This window comes from Enhydra lutris, unplaced genomic scaffold (genome assembly GCF_002288905.1).
Source record: "Enhydra lutris kenyoni isolate GAN:26980312 unplaced genomic scaffold, ASM228890v2 scaffoldscaffold64, whole genome shotgun sequence".
Lineage (NCBI taxonomy): Eukaryota > Metazoa > Chordata > Mammalia > Carnivora > Mustelidae > Enhydra > Enhydra lutris.
Genome location: NW_019154148.1, coordinates 8,718,630 through 8,736,621, shown reverse-complemented (window position 1 = coordinate 8,736,621; position 17,992 = coordinate 8,718,630). Strand labels below are relative to the sequence as shown.

The window sequence follows — 17,992 nt, the reverse complement described above, 5'->3', positions numbered from 1 at the left end:
TACTCGTAATGCTTGGCCTTGGACATCATACATCCCAACGTGCACTCTCCCAGCCCTGCCCTCCCTTCATCTTCCCCCTGTTGTGAAATGGTGATTTGACTCTCTGAGCTGCACAGCCAAAACAATCTTGAGTAAGAACTAAGTTGCAAGTCTCACATTGCCTGATTTAGTAACTTACTACAAAGCTACAGTAATCAAAGCAGTATGGTGGGGGCATAAAGACAGACCAGTGGAATAGAGTAGAGAACCCAGCATTGTTCACAGTAGCTGAAACATGGGAGCAACCCAGGTGCCCACCGACAGATGCGTGGATAAGCAGAATGTGTGTGCATACAACAGAGTATCATTCGCCTTACAAAGGAAGATGGCTCTGCAATACACTACAACACTGGTGAACTTTGAAGACATTTGCCGAGTGAAATAAACCAGTCACAGAAAGACAAATACTGTAGGACTCTACTAACATGAGATTCTTGGTGTAGTCAAAATTGTAAAGCCAGAAGGGAGAACGGTTCTTGTTCTCAGGGGACTTCTCAGTCGGTGAGCGTCACTTCTTGATCAGAAATTATTCGATTGGTGAGAAGACCTGGCACCTAAACATTTACGCTCCTGACAAATTACAAAGCTCCAAAATGATGTGAAGTGAAAACTAAGGGGATGCTGCAAGAGACATAGCCCTGCAGTTAGAGTCCAAGACCTCTACCCCTTTCTCAGCTATTGAAAGAGGAAGTGGACAAAAAATCAGTGAGCATGCAAAAAAGATTTAAACAGACATCATTGATTAACTTGACCTGATTGACATTGAAAGAACACTCCATCCAGCCTTTTCAAGTGTACTCTGAGCCATAGAACAGGTCTCAGTGGATTTAATGGTATTTGAGTCCTGCAGAATATGTTCTCTGACCACTTGGAATTAAATCAGAAATCAAGGCTGTCTGGGTGGCTCAGCTGGTTAAGCATCTGCCTTTGGGTTAGGTCGTGATCCTGGGGTCCTGGAATCAAGCCCCATGATGGGCTCCCTGCTCAATGCGGAGTCTGCTTCTCCCTCTGCCTCTGCCCCTGCCCCCCACTCATGCTCGTGTGGGCTCTCTCTTTTTATCTCTCAAATAAATAAATCTTTTTTAAAAAATCAGAAACTAACAACAGAAGTCTTCGGAAAACTCAGATATTTAGAAACTATTAAATAAGTCATGGGATAAAGGGAAATAGGAGAATCATTTGAATGGAATGAAAATGAAGACACAGAATATCATAATTTTCAAGATTCCGCTAAAGCAGTGCCTATATTAGAAAAGGTGAACGTTCTGAATACTGTCAACTTATGCCTTAAGAAACTCGGGAAGAAGAGCAAATTAAATCCAAAGTGAACAGAAGAAAAGAAACAATAAAAGATCATAGCAGCAGTCAGTGAACTAGAAAACAGAAAAACAGTGGTGCTAAGAAAAAATCAATAAAATTGATAAGCCTGTGGCCACAATGTTCAGGAGGAAAAGAGAGAAGGCACAAATTAGCAATATCAAAAATGAGAGCAATGACATCACTACAGATTATAGGGATAATAAGTGAATATTTTGAACAGTTCTATGGCAATTAATACAAAATGGACAAACTCCATGAAAAACCCTAATGACCAAAACACATTCAAGAAGAAAAGATAACTAGCTCTGTATCTACCAGGAAAACTGCATTTGTAGTGTAAAACTTAAAAAGAAAGAACAAACGAACTCCAGGCAGATGGTTTCTGTTGAGTTCTATCAAACATTTTAAGGAAGAAATGTACAAACTCCAGAAAATTGAAAAGAAAGGAATACCTCCCATTTCATCCTGTAAAGCCAGCAACATCCTGATACCAGAACTAGACGAAAACATTACAAAACAAAACTGTAAACCAGAATCCCTCTTGAACAAAAATGGAAAAATTCTAAAGAAAATTTTAGCAAATGATACCCAAAAATATATAAGAAGGCTAATTCATCATGACTAGGTTGTGTTGATCCCAGGAATGCAAGGCTACTTAAACACTAAGAAATTAATTGATTATAATTTACTATATTAACAGACCCCCCGAAAAAAAGAAAAGAAAACCATATGTCTCAGTAGATGGGGGAAAAAAACACTTGCGAAAATCCCACATTTCTTCCTGACTTTAAAACTTTTTTATAAACTAGGCATAAAAGGTAACTTCCTTAAACTGACAAGAGGCATCAATGGAAAACTAGCAGCTCTACCATCATATGAAATGGTGAGAGATCAGATGCTTCTTTTTAAGATTAGGAACAATGATTTGTGCTTCAATGATTTTTATTTCCACATTGTGCTACAAGTTCTAACCAGCACAACAAGGAATAAAGAACATAATGAGGGACCCCTGGGTGGCTCAGTTGATTAAGCGTCTGTCTGCCTTCTGCTCAGGTCATGTCTCAATCTCAGGGTCCTGGGATGAGGTCCTGCATCTGGCTTCCTGCTCATTGGGGAGTCTGCTTCTCCCTCTGCCTGCCACTTCCACTGCCTGTGCGCTTGCTCACTCTCTCTGAGAAATAAATAAAATCTTTAAAAAATAAATAAAGGTACCCATATCAGAAATGAGTACGTAGGGGCCTCTGGGTGGCTCAATCAGTTAAGAATCCCACTCTTGATTTCAGCTCATATCATGATCCTCAGGGTTGTGAGATCGAGTCCCACATCGGGCTCCACACTAGGCACAGAACCTGCTTGAGATTCTCTCTCCCCCTCACCCTCTCTCCCTCTGCTCACTCTCATTTGCTCTCTCTTAAAAAAAAATAAATGAATAAAGCAGTTTTCATTCACAAAGGACATTAACATCTATTTAGAAAATTTGGTGGTGTCTATAAAAAGGCTGCCAGAACTAATAAATGGGCTTAGCAAGGTTGAGAGATATAATACAAAAATCAATTTTATTTCCATACGAGCACTGGATGAAAATTGAATTTTTTTAAGTACCAATTCCATTAGCATCAAACAGAAAATAAACAGGAAATTGTTAGAGATCTGACAAAAGATGTGTAAGACCTGTACAGTGTAAACTATAAAATATTGCTGAGAGAAATTAAATAAGAACTAATCAGATGGAGAGATATACAGTGTTCAGGGGAAGACTCAGTGCTAGTTTGATGTCACTTCTCCCCAAATTGATCTATGCATTTGGTGCAATCAGTCCTAATGTAAATCCCAGATAACTTTTTTAATAGAAATTGACAAGCTTAACCTAAAATTCTTATGGGAACAGACTGGATCAAGAACAACCAAAAGGATGTTGGAAAGAAGGGGGAAAAAAAGTTGGAGGTGTAACACTGATTTCAAATTTGTTTTTACAAAGAACTACAAGAAATTAATAACTATAAGAAATTAATGGGTGTGATATTTGCTTAGTAATAGATACATGCTACAAAATAGTGTTCAGACACAGACCCACACATTTATGGGCAAATGGTTTTTGCCAAATGTACAAAGGCAGTTCAGTGGAGAAAGATGAGTTTATGATGCTGGAACAATTGTGTATCATATGCCAAAAACCTATGCTCAGGACCTCACATCATATACAAAATTAACTCTATGGATCAGAGGCCTACATACAAAATCTAAAATGATAAACCTTCTGGAATATAGGGGAAAGTCTTGTAATCTTGGGATAGGCAAAAATTACTTAGATATGTCACCAGAGTACAGTCCACAAGTGAAAAATTGATAAACTGACCATCAAAATTAAGAACTTTTGCCACAAAGTGAGAGGAAATGTATGCAAAAAGAATGGGATCTAGAATATATAATATAGGGGCACCTGTGTGGCTCAGTCTGTGGGTGGCTGACTCTGGTTGAGCCTCCAGCGCTTGATTTCAGCTCAGGTCGTGCTCTTGGGGTCATGAGATTGAGCCCCACATCAGGCTCCCCACTCAGTAGGGAGTCTGCTTGAGATTCACTCTCACTCCTCTCTCTGTGTTCCTCCCCCCAAAATAAATAAATAAATCTTTAAAAAAGATATGTAGTATACTGTCAGATCAATAATAAGAGAACATACAACTGCATAGAAAAACAGGCAAAAGATTCGGACAGACACTTCACCAGAGAAAATATGCAGATGGCAAATAAGTACATGAAAAGATGCTCACTGTCGTTAGTCGTTAGGGAAATGCAAATTTGAGCTACAGTGAGATACCACTACATACCTCTTAGTGATTACAATCAGATGGAAAAGACTGACCACCCAAGTGTTGGTGAGGATGTGGAGGAAGTGGGATTTTCATACACAGCTTGTGGAGACATAAAAATGGCCCACTCACATTGGAAGACACTTTGGCGGTCTCTTAAAAAGTCAAACACAGGGGCGCCTGTGTGGCTCAGTGGGTTAAAGCCTCTGCCTTCGGCTCAGGTCGTGATCTCAGGGTCCTGGGATTGAGCCCCACATCGGGTTCTCTGCTCAGTGGGGAGCCTGCTTCCTCCTCTCTCTCTCTGCCTGCCTCTCTGCTTACTTACTTAAGTAAGTAAGTAAGAGATCACTTACTGTGATCTCTCTCTGTCAAATAAATAAATAAAATCTTAAAAAAAAAAAAAAAAGGTCAAACACACTACCCTATTGCCAGTCTTCCCTACTGTGTAAAATATTTACCCCAGAGGACAGAAAGTGCATGTCCTCACGAAGACTTGTACAAGTCAGTAAGATGGTTTTCAGCTTTATTCATTGCAGCCCAAACCTGGCAAACAATACAAAAGTTCCATCAATAGGGTAAAAAGATAAATTGCGGTGTATCGGTACAGTGGGATACTACGTAGAGTAAGAAAGCAATGAACAGTTGACAGTTGCAGCAGCATGGATTAATCTTAAGGTAATTATGCTGAATGAAAGAAACCATATACAAAATAGTACGTAGTGTATCGTATTTATGTAAAACTCTGAAAAATAGGAAGTACAGTAGCATAAAGTAGGCAGTGGACAGAAGCTGTGATGGGAAGAAGGGATTAGGAAGAGGCGCAAGGAAATTGGGGAATGATAGATACGGTGTCTTAATGGTAGTCATGGTTTTGAGGGCCATGTCAAAATATCAAATTGTAGGGGCACCCGGGTGGCTCAGTGGATGAAGCCTCTGCCTTCAGCTCAGGTCATGATCCCAGGGTGTTGGGATTGAGTCCCACATGGGGTTCTCTGCTCGGTGGGGAGTCTGCTTCTTCCTCTGCCTGCTGCTCTACCTGCTTGTGCTCTCTTTCTCTTTCTCGCTGCCTAAATAAATAAATAAAAGCTTAGAAATATATATCTAATTGTACACTTCCAATATATGCAGCTTAAGTCAATTCTGTTTCCACAGGCTAAAAAGATACATATATGGTAGAGGAGACTCTCACAGACTAAGAGAAAATTAAGGGGAACAGCAACCAAATGCAATGTTTGGACTTTGTACCCTGAGTCAAGCCAACTATATAAAAAGATATGTTGGGGGTGCACCTGGGTGGCCAATTGGGTGAATGGCCAACTCTCGATTCCAGCTCAGGTCATGATCTCAGGATCATGAGATCAGGTTGGGCTCCACTCTCAGCCATGGTAGGGGTGGGGAGAGTCTCTCACTCCCTCTGCCCCTCCCCTCCCCCCACCCACATATGTGTGACCTTGCGTGGTCTCTCTGTCAGATAAATCTTTTTTAAAAAATAGACTTTTTGGGGTGCCTGGGTGGCTCAGTTGGTTAACCAATTGCCTTCAGCTCAGCTCGTGATCCTGGAGTCCCGGGATCATGTCCTGAATCGGGATCCCAGCTCCACGGGGAGTCTGCTTCTCCTTCTGACCTCCCCTCTCATGCTCTCTGTATCTCAAATAAATAAATTAAATATTTAAGAAAAAATAAAAATAGATGTTTTTAAGAGAGCTGGGGAAATTATAGTATAGTCTGAGCATTTGATAATGTTGATAAATTATTGTTAATTTTGTGAGATGAGACAGTGGTAGCAAATGAAAGTCCCTATCTATAAGACATAGTGACAGTTTTATGTGTGAAATGCTTTGTGATATGCTTTGAAATCCTCTAGCACAGTAAAGAGGAGGGGATGGATGGAAGGATGGAAAATATTGGTAAAACATTGATCATTGAAGCTGGATGATGGGTAGATACATAGAAGTTCATTAACTTATTTTCTTTTGTGTATTTTTAAATTTCCCTAAAATGTTTATGTTTCTATGATTTTTTTTCATCCTCAGGATATAAAATCCAAGGTCTCCCCTTCTCTTAGCCCCCACCATCCCCCCTCAGGCTCAGCATCTGCCTCTTCTCACCGTTCAAGATCTGCTTGTGTGCAGAGTGACCACCTGTCTCAGCGTGCCTGTTTGCACCCACTGTCCCGTGTAATTACTGATAGGGCCCTCTGACTCCCAGAATGTTCTGTTTTGCACAGTCAGGTATATGCTCATCCTAGCGATATCGAATAATTTCCTTCATAATCCTGTGCTTCATGCCTATTTATTTTTCTTAGGTTTCCTTTGTCCAGAAGGCCCCTCCTGTCCCCTGTGCTTTTCCTGGTCGGATTCCTTCCCACTAGTGTTCCACATCTCTGCTCAGGGCTCCTTTCCTCAAGCCTTCCCTGATGTCCCTCCTCTGCCCCGGCCCCCCACCCCCACCCCCACCGTGTTAGGCTGCCCCTCTGCGCCGCACACCACCCAGGCATACTCTGCTGTGCAGGACTCAGTCACAGTATCTCCTGGTCTGTCCCCCGATTCACCTGGCATTTTGAGATTTGGGAGCACTTTCCCCCTGTGTGTCTTTGGTATCTAGCAATGTCTGCCCAAATGTGGGATCCTTCCAGTCTCTGAGATTCTGTGACTTAACCCTTTCAGACAGCTCACCCCTCGGAAGGTAAATGCACCTTGCTAAGCTCACGGAGCATTGTGGTGGTGGAGACGGAAGGAGAGCTCGTGACTGCCTCTCTCCTGCCTCGCTGGGCACCGTGCTGCACCACCGCGGGGGCATTGGAGTCTCGAACTCATCCTTCTGATTGTCCCGGAGCCATGAGGGCCGTGCTTGCAGCTCTGACAGGTGCAAGAAGTAGATCTCAGTAACGCTGTAGTATTTCAGAGGTTTATTAAACACAGGGATGCAGCAGTGGTTATGACCCTGGTGTTTTTTTCCCACTATATATACTTTTGAACTATTCAAGGTTCATTCAGTATTCAGGATAATTCAGTAATTCAATTCAGAAAGCTGAATCTATGGGAAAACTGCCAGTTTTTCTCATTTTTTAATTGCTTTGTTAGAATCCTTTCCTGTGACGTGACCTAGAGAATGTTATGGGCTAACAGAGGCCTTATACATTTAACGACTTTAAAGTGAAGGACGTCATCTAGAGATCGCACATTAATGTCCGTTTTTCTTTGTAATTGTCATAGCGTCGTCTTGGAGATGCTGCCAAGAAAGCCATCAGCAAATTGACCACCAGAACAGTAAAAAAGGGTGATAAGGTATGGTAGCGAAATAACTTGACATTATAAAAACAGTAAAGTAGTTTCACCTTCGATTTGGTGGGAGAGAACACACCCTAATCATTTGTGTCTCTCCGGGTATATGGCCTAGTGCTTCATTTTAGACTAGCCTCCCTTTGGACTCTTACCCTTAGCATGTCTCATTTGGAGGCCATCCCTAGAGTTTCTGACTTTCCTGGACTTGCAGTGCTCCTCCATTACCAGTTGTACTGGTCTCCTTCCCCTAGCCGTGGTGTCACACCACAGCCAAGGATGCCTTCAGGCAGAGCCCTCGTGGGTCAGTTGGTGCCCTCGGTGGCCAGGAGTATACCTCCTCTTCCCTGTGCTTCCTTTGTGTTTTAGTCCCTCACCAGTTCACCAGAGAGCTGGAGCCCCACATCACCCGGGAGTGTCATTCACAAGGTGCTGCCCAGTGGGCCAGACAGTTGGAAGGAAGCGCCCAGTGTGTCAGGGTTGGGCCCTTGGCGTGGGGAGACGGAGTGAGAAAGCCAGTGACTGAGGCCGTGGCTGAGACAGCTTACCAGAGCTGCCCGGTTGGGCCTCGCGTCACGTGGAGCCCGCTTCTGCTGCATGAGGACGAAACAGCAGCTTGGGGTTAGAGCCTATACGCCATGCATTCGGTTATTTAGAGGGAAAAGTTGCGCCTCTACAGGCATAAGCCCGAAGTTGTTTTCTGCAGCGCACCCGGCTCTCACATTGTGATGAACAGCCCTGGGAGGGTAATTTCAGACAATTCTCCATCCTCCGTAGTTTCTCCACTTTCTTGACTTCACCCATTTTTATTCCCACCCCCTTTGACATGGCTCTGGAGGGTGGAGACCTTTTCAGTGAACACTAAGGGAAGAGACAGGTAAAAACATCGGCAGAAAGTAAAAGCAGCATCAGGACAGCAGCTGTCTAATCCCAGAGGGAATAGTCACCCTTTTGGCCTGGCGGCCTTCAGCTGCCACATCAACTGAAATTCCCCAGAGCTGGTCTAACCTACGCATCTTATGTTGTCCTTCAGGCTAACACCAAACAGTCTTTCCTTATTCACACCAACACCTCTGCCAAGTTTGCATCTCCTAGACCTACCCAGAGTTGTCCCACTGAGTTTCAGTCCCAGTGGCTGTGACACAGCAGGTTGTTTCCCCTTTCCCGGCTTATGTTCTGGTAGTGCTCCACTTACGACAACTCAGGGGAGTCCCTTCCTGGCATGGGCAAAGAAGGAAGCCAGTTAATCTGGGTGGCCAACCACCCGGCTGAGTCCTCCGGAGTGTCCACAAAAACCCAGGATTGGGTCAGGCCATGATTGTTCTCTACCCCAGACCTGGGACCAGCTCCCATCCTTGGGGCTTGGTCTTTTGGGGGCTCACCATCTTTCCTGCCCACACTCTGATACGTAGTCGGAGGACGACCCACACTGTGGAGGGTGTGTGGGAAACCCACTGACCCAGAGCAATGATGCCGCCGTGGTGGGGCGAGAGGAGGTTGTCCACAGTGATGGTGGGTTTGAATCTTGAAACACAAGTAAAAATTCTACCTTCTAAGACCCTTCACAAATAGAATTAGCAGTAACTATTACAACATAGTTTCAAAACGAGGTAGAGGGGTTTTAGTATCATTTGGATCAGTGCAGTTAAGCAACTGAAAACGTGAGAAGCATTGGTAGCTGTTCACTTCCTAATGGTTTGCTCGCCGTGGGTGCCACGGGAAGATGCTCTGCTGGATTGTCTACCCGTTTCTGTATGGCTTCCATTCTAGCCTGTGACTCTCATGCCTGTGCTTCTCCTCGCAGGAAACAGACCCCGACTTCGATCACTGCGCAGTCTGTATCGAGAGCTACAAGCAGAACGATGTGGTGCGGATTCTCCCCTGCAAGTATGTCCATGTCCTTTGTTTAAAACAGAGTGCTGCTTGTGGGGCACGCACGCCCCCCTCTCAGGGCGAGGGTCCCACTGGCTCTCGGCACCTGCTTTCCAAGCTCTGGTGGCAGGCGGGGGCAGGGCACCACGTTACCCGTGATAGGGGTAGCAGTCGGCAGGAGCTGTGTGCCTCGGCATGCACTGACAGCAGGCCTCCGCTGCTGGTGAGAAACACGGGGAGAACCTTTGGCCACATCATAGCCTAAGACCGTAAGAGTCAAGAATGTTCAATTCTGGGACTCTCATGGGTTTCAAAAGGAGCCCCTTGCTCCTCTTCCTGTTAAATCCCAGCGCATCACTAGGCCCTCCCGTGAAGGCTCTGTGGTGTTCACTTGTCGCCAGGAACCAAAACTCTAGGACTTGGACCAATCCTTCTGAACCTGGGTTACTCGGACTGCCTGCTGGGCCAGGCCCTCTGCTGGGTGCGCTTGAGGTTACTGTCCTGTGCCAGGGTCCGTGCTTTTCTCCCCGCTGTACCTGAGGGACAGGGACCCTCCTGGCAGATGCCGGGGTCTCATGGTCCAGAAACGGGGGAGTCAAAGTAAAGGTCTGCCTTTACTGCTCCTTATATCGGGCCACATTCACTCGTGTGTGGGGCTCTAAATAGAGCAAATGTTCTTTAGAAGCATGTCGAATGGAAAAAATACAAAGTCGCTTACTGAGAAACCTCAAATCAAAGACTTTAACTTTTTCCGCTCCCTTAAAACATAACCATGCTGACCACTTAATAACACAGAACATGTGAACAAATGAAATAATTGTCAGTGGTTGTCTCCATGAGGCTACTGGTACTGTTTTCTTCCCAAAGTCATCGATTTTAAACCTAGAAAGATCCGCGAGGGGTTTTGTTTTTTTCCTTAATCATAGAACTTAAGAATAATTCCATATGCTGAAACAGAAAACCAGCTTCTAGAATTCAAGTCAATCTAGTTTACTTATAAAGGAAAATCTACAAAACTAACGGTACATTTCCTGTAGAAAATTAAATTGCATAATTAGCATATTTCCTTCAGCTGCCGTCAGGTATGGTTTAAAACATGAGTCTGGAGGAAATACACATCCAAATACAAACCAGGAAGATCAGTAGGTACAGTATAAAGCATTACCCACTCTTGGCTGGTTTTAAACCTGTTTTCACCTGCACGGATCTCTGATACCAGAATCACCAGGAAGAGGCCAAGTCTTTCCAAATTCTGTCTTCCTATATCAGGCCAGGGTCCCTCTCGCCCCCCGAGAGGGACCATCTGGACTGAAGAACAAAGGCCTCTGAAGCCAATCATGGTTGTTACTAGCTCGAGAGTGTCTTCCTCAGGGGGGCCTCCACCAAAAATAGACTACTCTGGAAGCTTGCTCACCCTCTTCCCCGCCTACTGAGCACTGGCTGTTCCGAAGTTTCATTCTTCGTTCTCCTTTTTCTTAACTTAATCCAGTGCTTTCCAAACCAGACGGTGTGTCAGAATCCGTGGGGAGTGTTCAGAAGAACACATCCCAGAGCCTGGGCCTGTGGCTCGTCATAGGCACCTGAGCAGCACTCCACAGTATGCCCCTCCGTCCCGGGCCTCGCCCTTCTGTGGCTGCGCCTGTGGCTGCAGTCCGCTTTTGGATGTTAGAATTCTGGCAAACTTAATGACATTTCTCTGTGCCCGCTGTCAGGGCACTGCGTCCTCGGTGGGTTGTGTTCCGTTGCTGCGTCCTTGTCTGTCGCTCTCCCCGAGTCCCCCTTCTGCTCTGGGGCTGGGTGCTCTCCGTTACACGTACTCCTAAAGCCTCAGCAAGTGGTAGCCTTCTCTGCTCAGCACAGCCGTTTACCTCACTGAAATGGTACCGACAGCAAGATTCTCAGGTATAGGAAAAATTAACCTTGCACGTCGAGCAACGTTCTGTGGGACCGGAATCGACAGCTTCCCACCCAGAGCAAGGTTTCTGAGCCTTGGTACTGTTGACCTTTGGGACCACATGATCCTTTGGGATCCTTTGGGGTGGGGGTGGGGCGCCTGGCCTGTGCATCACAGGATCTTTAGCGGTGTCCCTGGCCGCCGCCCCCCCCACCCCGAGAGGCCCACAGCAGCCCCTACACACAGTCGAGGCAACCACTCACATAGAGGGTGGCCTTGGCCAGATCTCCATCTTCACTTCATATCTTCCCCACACCTCTGGTTTCTGGGGGACCCCCTCTAGGATACTTACAAATGAATTTGGGCTGTGGGTTGCTACCTCCTTTCTTCCCTCTGCCTGGAACATCCTGCCCTTCCTCTTTTGTCTGTAGGGCTTTGGAACAGAGCAGAAGAGTGACTCTGCTACCTCTCCCTTGAGCTCTCATGCCCAGCAGTGCTGGCGCCTCACTGCCTCCCATGGGACTCTCTCTGGCCCCCACCGGCTGGGCCTGGAGTGCTGCCCAGAGCACCCGTCTCTTTCCCTGGTTGGCTCTCCTTGTTCATTCTCCTTTAAACACCGTGGCTCATCCCTTTGTTCCTCACTCTGGCCAGATAGCTTCCCCCGCAGCTTCACGGACAAAGTTATGGTTGTTTGACCCCAAAATTCCCTCTACTTCCCGGCCTCAAGCTTTCAGTGCACCTGCCTCCCCACCCAGCCTTGCAGTGTCCCTTCCCATCAGGATGGCGGCAGGCTCCTTTTGTTCTGACACACTCTTTCTGCCTCAGCCTCCCCGTGCCCAGGGGACCTTACTCTGCTGACTCTCTGCCCCGCCAGTTTTTGTTCTTTCTGTCTGTACGCCGACATTTCATCATATTCAAGCCCGTCCTATGCCATTGTCATAAGCCATTGCTAAACACCGTCCTGCGGCTCCTCTCTTCACAGCCAGACTTCGGGAAGGAGCTGTGCTCACTGTCCCTTCTTCACTTGAGTGAGGAACCAAGGAAAGCCCAGGTGCCTTTGTTTCTGTCCATCCTTAATTTTTAACAAGCTTCTCTGCAGACTGAACTTAGACTTTCTATCTAGAGAGAGCATAGCTCATGGATTGCTGCCTTTTTGCTGCATGACCTTTCTTTTTCCTCTTCCGTCACATTAATTTACTGTGGACAGATGGCTCTTGGCCTCGTTTAGGGGCCTCCTGCTTGTGTCCGTTGATTACAGCTGATCATCCTTGGAAGTTAGCCAGCACGTCTTAGAAACTGCCACCTTATTTAGACCTCTTATTTAAAGGTCAGCCACAACATTCTTTTAGTAGTTAAAAATACTTTTCAGAAGTCGAGGGCCATCGCTTGGATCACCATGTGTCCAGGATGTTACATAGGGAGCCTAAAAGGGGTCCATCCTCTGACCGCTGCATCAGGCATCACGGACGTATCCCCACCTTGAGGGAGAGCCTGTTCCAGCACTGTCTGCTGCCAGCCCGGCAAGGGGGAAGAGTTCTCATCTCTGACCTTTCATAATTCTGGATCCCTCTATATTTGCCAGGCTCTTGCACGGCACCAAGAGGAGCTGGGAAAACCACTCAGCTCTAGTGCACCCTCCTCTCCCCATCTCCGGCCATCGCTCTGCCCTCTCCAGTTTGTGAGGTGTGCAGGAAGTAAGAAAGGGGAGGGCGCCCTACTACTGGTTTCACTCTGCATTCTGTACCCCAGAGCATTTCTTGCAGGAATAAAGAGATTTTCCCCGAAGTTCTGATCTGCTTGTTCTTTCCACGTTTCACTGGTCCTCGACGCATCGCCTGCTTTCACGTGTACTCTGACTGCTCGAGTCTTTTATCACAGTGGGAAGGGCTTCTCTGGCTGGCCCCAGAAGCCACCCACTGAGGTGACCGTGGGGGCCCGGGGTACACCTGTGAGCTAGTCAGACATCACTGGTGCTGGGCGTGCTGGCACCAGAGGCCTGCGCACACATTCTGACCACTTGTTGGGCTAGTGTGGGAAGCGTTAGCATGACTTCGGCTGAGCGCGTGTTTAATGGTACCTTGCATTTGCACGCCGCTGGGGGTTTTCTAAGTGTTCTACGAAGCTCGTCACTTGCCTCTCCAAACAGCGCGTGCCTTCGCCTCTAGGCCTGGCAGCTCCACGCTGACACAGCCAGGAGGCAGGCTCAGACTGCAGCGGCAGAAGTGTGTCTGGGAGGAATGGGGGGGCACTGCCGAGCTTCGTGCAGCGGTAACGCAAGAGGGGAAGGGGATGGGTGAGGAGGGCAAGAAGGAGCACAGGGCACTTACCCACCAAGATAGCAGCAGTGGCCCCGAGGAGGCGGGGGTCTGCATCAGAGGGCCCGTGGGTGGACAGGGAAGCTGCCGGGCCATTTTCAGACGAGAGGGGCATGCGTGGGAGCCAGGCTGACAACCTCTGCATCTCCCCCCAAGGCGAGGTACATGAACCAGGCTCTCGGGGACTCTGTCGAAGGAGGGAGTGGGTAGGTGGCTGACTGAGGTTGGGGTGGTCAACAGGAGAAACACAGGGTACACACACAGTCACAAGGAAAAGATTTTTTTAGTTTAAGGAAAAAAACTTAATTTCTTCAGATTTGGGGCCAGCTAGGGAAGGGAGACATTCTGAGTTTCTCCCTGGAGACCCAGTTAGTTGTAGTTGTCCATTACTGTACTGCAAGGGGGGGTGGAGGGACAGTCCTTTACATCGACAAACCTCAAAGGGAACAGTTTAAAACCCCGACATAGGGAAAACCCGTGTATAACTGAAGTTAAAGAACAGATAAACAAAGAACACTCAGCTCATGCAGCTTTAAAAATTAAATATGGGATTATACTATCTTTTTCTGAACAACCAGTAATAGAAATGAAAGGCAGTAGGCTAAGAAAAAAAGAAAAGTGAAAACGCTGATGATGGAGAGCCTGGAGAGCAAACCACCATTTGCCCCCAGGCTGCGGCTACTTGCTGAAACCAGGGTCTCTCTCTGCAAACAGCTGCTGCCGGTGGCCCCATCACAGGTCATGCAGCCTCTTCTCTCCTGTCACCTGCCAACCACCCAAAGTCCATCATCCACCCCACATGAAGCTGGCCTCCATCGCCTGTCCCACTAACCAACCCGGCACTAACCAGACCTTCAGAGGTCTGTAGGTCAGAGGTTAGGCAGATGCACCCTTGTGAGGCGGAGGATCCTGTCACTTAGTCGACCTAAAGGGGTCTGTATCCCCAGAAAGATTAGAAGCCTTATGCTAGTCTTTACCAGACTACAGTGAATTCTGGCACAGTTGACAGCTGCTGGGGTATGGGGCCCTGCAGGCAGGAGCCCTTCCCCCCACTCCCTCAACCCCCCCCCCCCACCCCGAGCACTCTTCTACGAGGATACCGGAACAAGAAGTGGATGTGCTTTGTGTGTACTAAATGAATTTCGGGCTCACCTATGGTTTGATGACTTTTGCCCCTTGAGTAAAAACCTGCAAGTTAAATAAAAGCCTACCGGGACAAGGAAGTTCTGGTTCACTGCACTGATAAATTCAGTCTTAGAGATCTTTATTCTTACCCGAAGAAGTGAGGGCAAAGTTACCAACTATCAGTAGGTGGTGCGGATCCAGTGTTGAGGTTGAAGCTGTAAGCATGCATGTTTCTTCCAAATCCCAAGTAAAGCAGCAAGATGTTTAGACCCCTTCCTTTATTTGATGAAAACTGCATTTTTAAGCAGCTGCATATAATTATAAGCCACATATAAATTACAGATTCACAAAGTTGTAAAGGCGTACCATGTTTCCATCTGATATCTTTCTTGAAATTTCTTTTATCTTGAGACTCCAAATATAGTTCCTCTGAGGTGCTCAGGCTATGTGTCCTGGCACCCGCCTCTCTCCCTCTCTGGCCAGGACTCTGGGGCCTCATTTTAGCTTCTACCAGCTGCCATGGGGAGTCCTTGAATTTGAGAAGTGATTGCCACAGCTCCCTCAAAGTCTCTCCCTTCCACAAGGCACAGGTCCCTTTTCTAAGAATGCAAGACTCTGTGACTGCTTTTCCATCACAAGGAAGTGATTTTCCACTCTCCTGAGTGAAAAAAAAAAAAAAATCACCCATCCTCTCTCTCTCCCCTTCACATTTCCACTGAAAACTGTTCGCTCAGTGTCACCATATTCCTAGGCACCCTTCATCTCTAAAACACTCCTAACCACCTCATAACTTTCACATTTAAAACATTGCCTAGAAGTCTTCTTAAATAATGTTATAAATGACATGGAAACCAAGTTCCATGAATAATTCATGGTTGTGCAAAAAACTTTTCATTCAACCCTTGGTTCGTACCTTCTTCAGTTTCCCTTCTACTCTGGCTGTTGTATAAAACATAACTGATTGATAAGGTATAGTTTGTTCCATTCTTAAGAAAATCCTGCTTCTTCAAATGCTAGAATAAAAAGACTGAACTGCCAAATACCACTTGCCAGTTTTCAGCATACAGATTGGGGTCAGGAGGTTTTCTACCAGCTGTATTTTAATACATCCCCAATATTTTTCTCTTAGGACTTGCCAATATTTCCAAAAGGAGGGAGAAACAGACTAACTAAAAATTCCATTTCTGGGTCTAATAGTTGTTCAGTATATAATCCATGATACAACTCTCCATTTTTTGTGTTTTGTTTTTATAGGCATGTTTTCCACAAGTCCTGCGTGGATCCCTGGCTTAGTGAACATTGTACCTGTCCAATGTGCAAACTTAATATTTTGAAGGCCCTGGGAATTGTGGTATGTTTCCTGTTTCGTCACTCCTTTTGTGTGGTGGTGTCTGCATATGAGCCAGCATGGGACAGGTGGGTGGTTAAGTCTCGCGAGAGAGCACAGGCTTTCTCTGCCACACAGCCATTCTTCCACATTCTTAGAGTCCAACCGTCTTGGGGAACTCCCAGAAGAGAAGATAAGACCTGAACTAGTCCACTCGGAAGCCATTGGGTGGTAGAAATGCAGGGAAGAATGGCAACAGAGAGAGGGGTGGGGTTTGCTTTCATTACAGGGTTTTGGGGGGGGGGGTTGTTTGTTTTGTTTTGTTATTAAGGGCTAGATATAGAGACTTTTGACTTTGGTCCTGTAGTAAATTTTTTCCTCATTCAGCATCTTATAAAACTATGTCATCACTTAAGTTTCATTCTCTTGAATCTGGCTTCGCTCCTTGGGGCGTTGGTCAGCTACAGGTCGTGAAGGTGGGCGGTGAGTGCCTGGCAGGGCCTTTGGTCCAAGGCCACACAGTACTTCATTCAGCTCTGGCCAGGCGGGTCAGCACTGACTCACCAAGGACCTTGGGAGACTTCCTCCAGGTCGCCCTGGAGGACATATCTGTCCAAAATTAATGCCCCTTAGAGGAAAATAAAATACTTGCTGGTCTCAAGAAAGAGTGGATGAATGATTTCCTTGTGGAACCAGAAGTTTAGTGTGTCCAGCAGATGAGTTGCTCATTTTAGCTTTGCAACCCAAAGCTCGTCTGAGAAGTCCCACGTGAATTATGCCATCGGTCAACACCAGAGTGGTCCAGGTGGGCAGTGTGGCTCCTCCCAGCTCCAGAGACCACATCACTGACATAGTTGAACATAGGGTTACTCTTCCTCAGAACTGCTGACACTGGACCAGATAATTCCATCAGGGTGGGGGGCATCCTGTGCCCTGTAGAGTGTCCCCCGCATCCTTGGCGGCTCCCAAAGGCTAGTAGTCACAGTCACTCACCAGTCACACAGTCCGAATGTCTCCAGACATGGGGAACAGTCACCCCCCGTGGGAAGTGTTTAGCATAGAGCATCCGCCCTGATATCTGATGTGTGGCAGATGTTTCCAGAAGTATTAACTTCGCCTCTTTTGGTTGCTGTGGTTGGTTTGCCTTCAGTCCTGTTCTTTGAAGTACAGACACATCTCCCTTGTGTTTTTAAAGAACATCCTTCTGGAGTCTATTACAAGCTCTCATAATTTTAAATCTAAAAGCCATAGTAAACCTCTTCTGACTGGGTATCATTCTAAGCATTTTCCTCTGGCTGTGGGGCAATCTAGAGCAGTTCTTCTACCCAGGAAGCCGTTGCTGTGGGTCTCGTTGGCTGTCACTTCTCCATTCTTGAGCTCCTCTCCGCCATCCTTCCCCACTCTGCTTCCAGTGCCGTCTGCCGGAACTGAAGGCTGCTGGGGAAACCAGATAGCCATCTTGCTACCTCAGGAGACTTCCGCACCCATTTTTTAGTGGGTAGGCTTTGGCTCAGGGCAGCTCTCTACCTCTCCTTCAGGGCCAGATGCTTCAATTTTGAAACCAATGGTTTACCCACAACTCAAAGGTCTTTTCACCGTTGATCTGCTCTTGGTCGTGTGCTTTCCTTGTGTCTAAAGGTAGAAGATATTTTAAAACTTTTTCAGAGCAGGGCATTTCAGAGAAGTTAGTAGGAGGAAAGCAGTATTTGATTTTCTCTGCCCTCCCTCAGCATTACTGAAAGACCCAGAGTGAGGCGTTTTCCTGTTTGTCATTTAGCTGTGTCTCCCAGAGCTTGTCATCTCTTCGTGAGGCTCAAGTGTCCAGTTTTCTCAGCTCTGCAGTGGATTTTGGTTTCCTTTGTATCATGTTTGGGGGGAAATCATCTGTTTCTTTTAAAGGAAAATTCTTGGGTGAGAAAGGGTAAATGGGGAAAGAAATGAGAGGAAGTCACATGGAAAAAAAATCTTTAAGTCTTTCAGCAGGGTGTCAGACATTCAGAATTTTGTCAGAG

At 46.4% G+C, this 17,992-nt stretch overlaps 1 protein-coding gene across 1 annotated transcript in view; it reads left to right on the top strand.

Annotated features, from left to right (window-relative positions):
- LOC111158869 (ring finger protein 130) overlaps positions 1–17,992 on the top strand; it is a 101,275-nt gene that overhangs the window by 73,002 nt on the left and 10,281 nt on the right. Inside the window, exons 4-6 of the mRNA XM_022521169.1 lie at positions 7,382–7,453; positions 9,252–9,334; positions 15,908–16,004. Coding sequence (XP_022376877.1) covers positions 7,382–7,453; positions 9,252–9,334; positions 15,908–16,004 — 252 coding nt within the window. The remainder of the gene's footprint in view (positions 1–7,381; positions 7,454–9,251; positions 9,335–15,907; positions 16,005–17,992) is intronic.